The 10863-nt window shown below is 33.2% G+C and overlaps 1 protein-coding gene across 1 annotated transcript; it reads left to right on the forward strand.

Moving 5' to 3' along the window:
• Nucleotides 1–3369: 3369 nt before the first annotated feature.
• LOC142608016 (hexokinase-3) lies at nucleotides 3370–10009 on the forward strand. The gene is made up of 9 exons (XM_075779721.1): nucleotides 3370–3877; nucleotides 5121–5268; nucleotides 5382–5564; nucleotides 5824–5898; nucleotides 7867–8022; nucleotides 8131–8229; nucleotides 8308–8435; nucleotides 9265–9346; nucleotides 9460–10009. Exons 1-9 carry the CDS (start codon nucleotides 3600–3602, stop codon nucleotides 9838–9840), a joined length of 1530 nt encoding a protein of 509 aa, XP_075635836.1. The 5' UTR covers nucleotides 3370–3599; the 3' UTR covers nucleotides 9841–10009.
• The last annotated feature ends 854 nt before the right edge of the window (nucleotides 10010–10863 follow it).

Consider the following 10863-nt stretch of genomic DNA (forward strand, 5'->3'; position numbering starts at 1 on the left):
CCTCGGACCACCTCTCGGGATGATCTTGATCAGACTTTACCTCTTTACTTACCAACACAGCCTCTTGGGTCGATATTTTCCATCCTCGGACCATTTAATGTCCTCAGATTAGGCCTCTGGCCTAATAAGCACATACACGCGTAATATTGGATTTATCGTCCCTACACCTATAAATATAGGTAGCCTCCCTTTTTTTTTAATTCTTATAATTGAAATGATTAAATTAACTAGAAAAAAGAAAAGAAAAAAATTGATATATTTTTCCATCACATAGTTTGATAATTTTGTAGTTAAGAAAAAAATCATTAATAAGATTGATCCAAAATTATTTCGAGAGAGAAAGAGAGGAGATATAATGGCAAGAACACTCGTCACACTGGATATCATGGGTAGTATTGACTATTGAAAATCTTAAGGTACTAGTGGTATGTGAATAAGTTGCCAATACTTCTTAAGGTGATTGGCATTTTCAATATGATAAATTGATAATACATTAATATCAATTAACTTTACATAAAAATGTCATTTTTATGGGGTCCATCGAATATATATGGTATGGTTAGCCATTTCCATTTTATGAGTTATATTTTTATACCCATTTCATTTTGAAAGGGATGTAAATTTAACTTTTGAACAAATTTCATCCCCCCCCCCCCAAAAAAAACCTTAAAAAAAAAAATTTTAACTTCAAATTTAACCAAATATATTACAATAAGAAAATTATGGGGCCTTGGCCTCGAAATGGTTTAGTTCCAGCATATATGCCAGTTGGAAAACCTCTTGATGTTGTTAAACTAGTAGAAATGTTATTGACCTTTGAGGCTGTTTTTGGCAACCATGATGCCTTTTTGAGAACACGTATAATATAATTCCTTTTCAATCCATATTAGTAACATTTTACTCAAAATTGAGTAGTAGAATGGATAAAAACAATTTTGTTTTTTTGCTACTATTTGTTTTTTCCAATAATCATACACGCATATACAATCTCAAAAGTTGTGATGACAAACTTGTAAAATGATAAAGAATTTTTTTTTTACCTTCTTCAATGATCATTTACTTAACCAAAGAAAGGGAGTGCCATGTGATTTTAATAAGGTAAAATCAATTATTTAGGATCGAAATTCCATTTGCTAGCAAGAATGGAGAGTTAAACTAGAGAACATGATTATTGTATATTTTATATATAGCTTATAAACAGTATAATTTATAATAAAAAATAGTTTTTTTTTATAAATTAAATAATTAGATAGTTTGTGGCAGGGGAAACTTAACAGAGCACAATTCCATTAGACACACTAGGAGGAAATACTGATTGAATTAAAATACTTTTGGCATAAAAAGGGGTACCTAAACGAATATATAAATTATGTAGTATATAGAAATGGGATGTTTCTTTTTTCAAAGCCTACTAGTACTCTAGGTCTCAAATAATTTCTCTTTCTTTTTTTGACTGAAGAAGGTAGAATTGATATATAATAAATGTTAGACGGTGAGTCGGTGACAACTGCTACACACAAATGAAACGGTCATGCATTCATCAAAAAGAAAAAAAAAGAAAAAAAAGAAAAAAAAAGAAAAAAGAAAAAACCGAAAGAGTTATGCAATACTCGCTTTCTTATATAATTCTGATGATTTAACATAACTATCAAATGCACCTATTTTCCTAACAAAATATTTGCCATATATGCTTGAGGGTTATGAATCATGATAGAGAAAGTATCCCAATTAGAATAATATATTATTATCAATCAAACTTACATACATAGCATATATATATGTTTCGATAATCAACAAGTTTATCATTAAAAATTAAAAACATTTTTTTTTTATTATTGGAAGGATCTAAGGTTTGATTGTTGCCTATACCTAAATTTTGATATCTTAATTTGATTATAAAGAATAATTATCGGAAACCGAAACCATTAGCTAAAACTACCTTTAAAAAAAAATTGTAAATAATAAACATATAGGTATATTTTAGTTTTTATTTTACAAGACAACGAAACGACATTACACACCTCTAGGCTCTAGCTGTTAATTATTTGCCTACTTTATGAGACACCAAAAGACGTTACAGTAGACAACTACTTCTACTATGTTTACATTTTTACATAGAGTCCCCCACCTTGAAAAAAATAGTAAAACTCATTAGCTTTCTCATATTATCATATAGACATATATGTGTATATATATAAGGGTTTTTTTTTTTTTTTTTAGCTATCAAATCATTCTCTTGCCGACACGACGTACTTGTCATCCCAAAGTCACGTAGTAGACTTAAGCTACGACTTGGTAAACGGTTAGCATTCCACTTTTCATAATCTATAGTATTAATACTGTGTAATTACTTACTTTTTCCCTTTCATAGTCTACAAAACTATATAAAACACCCAATAATCTTTTTTTCGAAAATACCCTAAAACATCATCCAGCTGAGTTACAGGAATCTTGGAGGGTATTTAGTATTGTTGTTTAAACAATATTTTTTAGTATTTAAATAATATTACACGTATTTTTATATATTTTTTCATCTATACATATTTTCATAAAATAATAACAATATTACTAGAAATCTCTTATCATACGAACCCTTGATTTTTTGGATTCTGTAAGTGGTTGTAACTATATAATTTACTAACCCGTCATAAATGGTAATAGTAGAAGGAAAAATATGTGGAAGAGTAAATTAATGATGGAAGTAAATTGTAATTACTATTGTTGGATTCTTTGGCAATTCTTTAATTCAAAGATCAATATGATGATCATTCTCACTGTGGTGCACATCGGTGTTTTGCCACACACACAAAACACTTTGACACCACGGTAGGAGTACTAGTAAAAAAGATAGATAGATTGATAAGAGAGAAGTCACATCATTATTAGATAAAATTTTTCTAGTTATAGTAACAAATTACTTGAATTAAAGAAACACGAGTGTTCATTTTTTCTAATTGGAGAGGTCTTAATCCACCAGACAAAACAACCAACTCGACCTTTCAAATAGCTTAACCAACTTTTCTCAATCACAGTAACTCACCAACCAAAAATTTTAATTAATTTTTAGTTTATTGCAAAGCAAAAAAAAAACAAATGGTAAAATTGTAATTAGAGATAAGAAGAGAGGGCAAAAGTGAGCACCAACCCCACAAAAGCAACCCTCACCACAACAAAACAAAGCTGAAAGAAAGAAAGAAAGAAAGAAAGAAACACAAGTCAAAGTTCTCATTAACCTCAAAATCCTTTCAAGAACGGTAAAAAAATCCTCAAAGATTTTATAACAAATCCGTGAATTCGAAAGGTAACGGAGGGCAAATCCGTCTTTTAGGGAATGTCTATAAATACCCCCTACTTCGCTTTCCAACATTTGCAAGCCTTATTGCAAAGACCCTTCCTTTTCTCTATTTCTCTCTCTTGGCCATTTCGTCGAACACATAATCTACACCGCGTCACCGGCGAAGGTGGCCGTCAAAACCGCCGGGGAAAAAGTCCGGCGAACACCCAAAAGAGCCGGTCGAAACGGGCGTGGGCGAGACGGCGTCGTGTTTCGATGGTGTGAGTGATCGGAGGTGGGGAGGAGGAGGAGGAGGAGGAGGAGCATGGGGAGGGGTTTGGTGGTGGTGGGGGTGGCGGTGACCGTGGCGGTTACGGCTTGTGCTGTGGCGGCGGTGGTGGTGGGGAAGAGAGTGAAAAGTAGGAGGAAGTGGAGGAGAGTTGTGGGAGTGTTGGCTGAGCTTGAACAAGGGTGTGAGACCACGGTGGGTAGGCTTAAGCAAGTGGTGGATGCCATGGCTGTAGAGATGCACGCTGGTCTTGCCTCTGAAGGTGGCTCCAAGCTCAAAATGTTGCTCACTTTTGTTGATACGCTCCCCAATGGGTACTCTCACTTATCATATTTTTCCCACTTGGGTTTTGCTTCTTTTGGCTTTTTCCTTAATGGGTTTGGTTCAATTTTTGTTCTTTTTCTGGGGGGGTTGTTTCTGGGGCTTCTTCTATTGTCCACTTGAATGTTGAGCTAAAAAAAGAAAAATGCGTTTAGGATTTTGATATATATATATATATATCTATATATTTTCTTTCTTTTATTGGATTGATTTAATGGTTGATGGTTTTCTTTTGGTTCTCGTATGTATCAATTCCATGTTTCTTGGAATGTTGTAACTGGTTGTGGCACTGTATATTTGTTCAAATTTTGGTTTCATTCTATATTTTTATTTTTATTTTTGTCTTTTCTTTTTTATTTTCAAGTTAACTTCATTGGTGTTTTATTGTTACTTTGTAGCGTGTGGATTGACTTTTTTGTATAAGTTTGTTGCGAATTATTTTGCTATTTACTTTTTTTTAAAATTCTTCAATCTAAAATATTGTCATTTCGGTTTTGTTCTTGTTTCCCTAAGAAGTATGGTCTTCTTTTGCTTGCACTTTTCCTTATTTTGCAAATTTGTTTGTTAATGTTGTTGGTGGGTTCTTCTTCTAGACAACTGATACACATGGCTTAAAGCATTGGGATGTTTTAAAGTTATTCACTTTTCAAATTATGTATAATATCTCTTATAATGTTAATCTGTCGTTTGAACATTTGACATTTTTGATTAATCAAATCTACTTTATCGGGGAATAATTTGTTCAAAAATTTGCAGATATGGTTTACAGAATCTGAGAGGCTCTTTTCCCCTTCACTTCTTTTTATATAAGTTTTATAAATGCGATAATATTGTTGCAGAATAACTGTTAAAGATTCCAAAAGTTGGAATCTTTTTATTCTCTCTTAATCCTTTTTCCTATGTAGACGTGGTTCTACTTTTAAAATGTCACTAAAATGATTCTGCAATAATCTTTAACTCAGTTAAATTTTTTGAAAATTTGGGGGGCTTATATGGGCCCTTAAGGTGCCAGGTTTTTACTTGGTTTCGTCTAGGAAGTAACTTTGCTGGGAGATTTATGTTTTATTTTATTAATGCATGCTATTGTTGTTTTCGCTTCTGCATTGATTATGAAGTTTGGTTTGTTGGGATGGATGTAAAATCTTGTTCCATCAGTGTATGAGTTGTTTGTAACTAGCAAAGCTTGCACTTATTAACGTTGTAAAATTCATATTGGTTTTTGTTTTTTTTCAACAGGAGCGAGAAAGGAATTTACTATGCTCTAGATCTTGGGGGTACTAATTTTAGGGTCTTGCGAGTTCAGCTAGGAGGTCAAAGGTCTATCCTAGAACCAGATGTGGAGCGGCAACCCATTCCCCAACATTTGATGACCAGCACAAGCGAGGTCCTCAACTCTGTAACTCAAATATTGTATTAACATTAAGCATTTCTTTGAAATCTTATGACATACTATTTACTTACATTTTTGGCAAGCTAATGTGTTTTTATTGATTGCAGGATCTCTTTGATTTTATTGCTTCATTGTTAAAGGAGTTTGTTGAAAAAGAAGGAGATGTTTCGGACGCTACACTGATGAGAAGAAGGGAACTTGGATTTACGTTCTCTTTTCCTGTGAAGCAAACGTCTGTTTCAACAGGCATTTTGATTAAATGGACAAAAGGATTTGGCATTGAAGACACGGTTAGTCAGATTATATTCATGTAACTTGTACGTTGAAAGCTCCATAATTTTAGAAATTTTGTGAAAGGCAACAGATTATTTGCTTGGAAAACTTTTTTGTTAATGCTGAAGTCAGTTTGAATCAGCTCTAATATCACCAAATCAATCTAAACACTGATCAAGAATAAGCATGACCTTGCTTTATGGTCTGAACATTTTGAATATCAAATTTTTTTGATACATTATTGTAATGTGGCGTGAACAATTTTCTGGCTGTCAGGTTGGAAGAGAGGTTTCTGAATATTTAGAACAAGCAATGGCCAGAATAGGCCTAAATATGCGGGTAGCAGCACTGGTAAGCTGTCTTAGCATCCTTGTACAATTTACCTTCTCTTAATGGTGAACATTGACTTGAAATAGTGCTTTATTATGTTCTAAGTGTGTTTGCGTATTGTAATTTGCTTTAACCTGATTTGAAAGCTGGCTCACCATATGATATGCGCAAGCCTTGGCATTACATGATTTAGATTTAGTTGATGGTATTTCTTGCTTACATGTGGTATGCAGAGTTTATATATTTACTTTTGGATTGTTTGGTTAAAGCTGCAACTCCTTTAAGCTGTGTGAAAATAATTGAACGCATAAAGATAAATTTTAAAAATATATATATTTAAACACAACTACGCCTTAATTGAAAATAATTGAATGCATGAAGTAACCCAAAAAAAAAAAAAAAATTTAAACACAACTAGACCTTAATCTAAAAATTTAATTAGCTACATGAATCTGTGTTTCACTTTAAGCCCTATTGAAGGCCATAATCTTTGAGCCAAGAAATTGTACATAAATTTATAGTAGCTTTCGGTCAATCTTTGCCTGACGTGGTTACGTGTTTGATTTATGTCCGTTTTTCCTAGTTATACTACATAATTAATGTCTTTTGTGTTAAGTAAATTGAGATAGACTTGTGTTTGCTGGGACATTCTCAGTAATTAATATGATGGCTGTTAATACAATCATAATAGTTTCTGAGGAAGCTGTGATACACAATAGATCTTTAGAAGTTTTTAGGCCACTAATATTGACCTAAGTAGGTATTGTTTATAGCTTTCTTTTGGATATTGCTATCCTATTCCACCGTGTTAAAATATCTCAATTCTTTTAAGGGAAAACTGTCAAAAGTTAATAGCATTACTACTTATCAGAAAAAAAGGTAATATCATTACTTCTTCAGTAGACATTAACCGCCATTCTGATAGCTTTAACTCATAACATATTTTGTGCGTTATTTTTGAACATAAAGGATATTGTCCATTAAGGGAGGTCCCTGATTACCTTGCAGTTATTCTTCTTTTTAAAATATAGTTATGTTTATTATTACTTTTAAGCGACGTGCTGAAATTAAGTGCTACATTTTTGCACAAACTGAAAAAAAAGAAGTGATTGATATTGTACGAGTCATTGATCAATAATAATAGTGGCAGGAAGATATGGTTGTTAGGATCCTAAATGATGCTATAGTGACCATTTTCAGCGTTGAAAGTTGATATCAATATCTTAGTATTGTAAAAAATCTTTTAGAGAAGTGTAGCGGCCATATGTATGTACTGCTTATGATGTGTGTTTTCTATGAATTTATGTGATGATTATGAAATATTTAGTTAAATCTAGTTAGAGTAGATTGGCTTAATCAATGTGTAGTATTATCATATAAAGATTGAACTTAGAGTGGTTTCTTGGTCAGCCGTGTATGACTTTGTGAGCTTTCCTTGTGGCTCATACAGATTTGTTCTACCATTTTTACAGAGTTTCTGTGTCAGACAGTGGATATGAGGATATCTCATTATGATAACAACATATTTTTAATCCTCTGATCTAATTATTTTGAGCAATTTTCCCCTTCAACTCATCCTCAAGCTTACTGGGCTTAGGCCCATCTTAGTGTGTGTTTGGGAAGCAATGAAAATTATAAATTATTTCACTATTCAGCTTATTTTTGCTACTATTCATGGGCCCCACTGCACTTTTTGGTAGTATTCATGGGCTCTACTGTACTATTTCAACTACTTTTTTCTTTTATTTATAGTAATTTCAGCAATAAGTTTTCAGTTTTAGCAAAATAAACGGTGTCCAAACAGACCCTTAGTGTTTGTGTGTAAACCATCAATCTAGGCACTTCTAAATTCTAAACTATTTAATGACATGCATGTGTAAGAACATGCAATGTGACATGTAATTGGTTTGTGTTTGTTTACATCTCAAGTCACTTGTGCAACTATAGCACTTAGATTTTGTGCATAATTTTATTTATGTTCTTAAGCAGGTTAATGATACAGTGGGAACTTTAGCTCTTGGACATTATCATGATCCAGACACTATTGCTGCAGTTATAATTGGAACAGGTACAAATGCCTGTTATTTGGAGCGGACAGATGCAATCATTAAGTGTCAAGGGCTTCTTACAACTTCTGGAGGCATGGTATCCTTTCTTTATGTCTCTAGACAGACATCATCAGATTTTTTATCTGATGAATTGATTTACTTTGTTATATATTTGTAAACATCGACCCATCTTCATTTGCATCAGGTTGTCAACATGGAATGGGGAAATTTCTGGTCATCCCATTTACCAAGAACTTCTTATGACATCGAGCTAGATGCTGATAGCCCTAATCCAAATGATCAGGTTAGGTTTGGTTGCTTTCCCAGTTACCATTACTGTTAATGTTTGGGGATTAAATCAAATTTATGATATTTTGTGCAGGGCTTTGAGAAAATGATATCAGGAATGTATCTTGGTGACATTGTGAGGAGAGTAATTCTGAGGATGTCACATGAGGCAGATATATTCGGAGATGCTCTTCCAAAGTTATCAATGCCCTTTATTTTGAGGTTCTCTCTCTCTCTCTCTCTCTCTCTCTCTCTCATATGCACAACAATGTATGCAGATACAAATATATTTGCATTTGTGTTGCTCACATGAGACTCTTGCTATGTTGTGCTTTCAATCCTGCTTCCTGTTGACTCCTAATTCTATATAAAGATGCAAGTTTAGCTTCCTAAAATATTAAGTGTAGAGTCTGATACTAGAATACCATAGCAAATCTTGGGTAGTAAAAAATAAAATGAGGATCTCCTCAAGCATAATGTTTTTGTTTTGTCTGTGTGCATAGGTAAAATTTTTATGTTTGCTTGATGTTATTTCATTTGGCTTGATGGTATTTTTATCATGACTATTGATGTTTTGTATCTCTGCTAGAAAAGGATTAATTGTGTTTTGACATTTATTGTAATTTAATGTCTAGGCATCAGATGTAATAGTGACCTTATAGAAATATGTACAGCTAAGTACATATGCATTTGCATTTGGAGATTGTGAGAATGTGAGAATGTGAAGGAGTGTTTGAAAAAATCTGCGAGGTGCTTTAGATGGAGGAACAATGAATTGAATTGTATCGGGAAGGAATAATGATATAGTTAAACATTTAAAAGCCTGTTAATCAGAACCAGATTTGTTACTCCTAGGAGCTAAAGGCAAGTTGAAAATAATAATGATATTACATAAGCATACAATTACATGTGCCTAAACTAGGATTCCTTGATATTCAGCATATTCTTTTGCATTTATTTGCAGGATTGTTATGCTTGTAATACAGTTTAATGCCTTCTGAACACTCAATTAATGCAACAGGTTATAACTTTGTTCCCTTTTTCGTTTCAGGACACCATTGATGGCTGAGATGCATGAGGATGACTCTCCTGAGTTGACAGAAGTAGCAAGAATCTTGAAAGACACATTGGAGGTAGACACAACTATTCCATTCAGTTTTCCTGTTTCCTGGTTGAATAATTATCCTCAAATGAATAAATTGGTTCTTTGATAATGTGTTTATTCGATGGGCTTTTGTCATTTCAGATTCCTGATGTCCCTTTAAAGGTTAGAAAGCTCGTTGTAAAGGTATGTGATGTGGTGACTCGTAGGGCTGCCCGATTGGCAGCTGCTGGTATTGTAGGTATCTTGAAAAAGATCGGCCGGGATGGAAGTGGTGGGATCACGGGTGGGAGGAGTAGAAGTGATATTAAAATGAAAAGAACAGTTGTTGCGATTGAAGGGGGTTTATATACAAGCTATACAATGTTTAGGGAATACTTGCATGAAGCCATGAAAGAAATATTGGGGGAAGAAGCTGCTCAACATGTCACTCTTATGGTCACAGAAGATGGATCAGGCGTTGGAGCAGCTCTCCTTGCCGCGACACATTCATCTGACCCTGTGGATAACGTACAGTTGCTATAAATATATATATATATATTATTCATATATATACATATAGCCCCTGTAAATGTAGAATTCATTTTCCATATCTTCTTGTATAAAGGGAAGGATTGTCCATATATATTTTTTTTCTTGGTGAAATTTCCATCAATTTATAATTTGATGCTGGCAATGTGAAAATGGTGTTCTTTACAAAGAATTCCTCTTCCAAGTTTTTATTCCGAGTAATTCATATTTCATTTCCAAATGTTCAGTAATGGGGCATTTGAGTTTGAAACAAAAGGTGATGTTATGCCAATTTGAGATTAATAATCCTCACCTGGGGTGATTCTCAACTGTTGACATTTTGATCCAGTTTCGTAAGGGACATCTCAGTCTCACACACAAGTATATAATATAAGCAAAGTTATTAGGTCTCCAATGCAACACGTTGAATGTTGTCAACCCCAGATCACCAAAAAAGAAACGAAAAGAGATTGCGTAAGAAAACCCATTTAAAGCTACTCTCTCTCTCTCTCTCTCTCTCTCTCTCTATCTATGGAAGCTTCTATGAATAGGTGGGAATTGAATTCTGATGAAGAAAAATATCTGAAAGGTATAGAGTTGTCATATAAACATGATAGGCCGGCGACAATCGAAAATGCCAATTCTTTCCGAGGGGAACAGTGCAATGCATGTTACGAATGTAGTATTACTTTTGTGCACGTCACTCGAAACTACATTACTTTTGTGCACGTCAATCGAAACTATATTACTCCTATCCGCTCTTAATTACTCTTATTGTCTCACTTTATTTATCTTATTTGAAAAAGTCAAATTTTTAGAAAAATATTATCTTATCTGCTTTATAAAAATATATAAATTTATAAAATTACTCTTAAATAAATTTATCAATTTTTTAAAAAAAGAGTTATTCTTAATGAGGCAACTAAAAAGTTGCCTCAATTAGATTTATTTATTTTTAAATATTAGTTAATTTTCTTTTCAAATAGTTTTAAAAATAAAGTAAGGGTATCATAGAAACATTGGTAAATTATTAACCTT

The sequence above is a fragment of the Castanea sativa genome, chromosome 8, assembly GCF_040712315.1.
Source record: "Castanea sativa cultivar Marrone di Chiusa Pesio chromosome 8, ASM4071231v1".
Classification (NCBI taxonomy): domain Eukaryota; kingdom Viridiplantae; phylum Streptophyta; class Magnoliopsida; order Fagales; family Fagaceae; genus Castanea; species Castanea sativa.

Bases quoted from the DNA above. Each gene is read 5' to 3' on its own strand.
- LOC142608016 (XM_075779721.1), top strand. From the start codon at position 3,600: ATGGGGAGGGGTTTGGTGGTGGTGGGGGTGGCGGTGACCGTGGCGGTT. The intron at 8,023-8,130 runs GTATCCTTTCTT...CATTTGCATCAG, and splicing joins TTACAACTTCTGGAGGCATG to GTTGTCAACATGGAATGGGG. The intron at 8,436-9,264 runs GTTCTCTCTCTC...TTTTCGTTTCAG, and splicing joins TCAATGCCCTTTATTTTGAG to GACACCATTGATGGCTGAGA.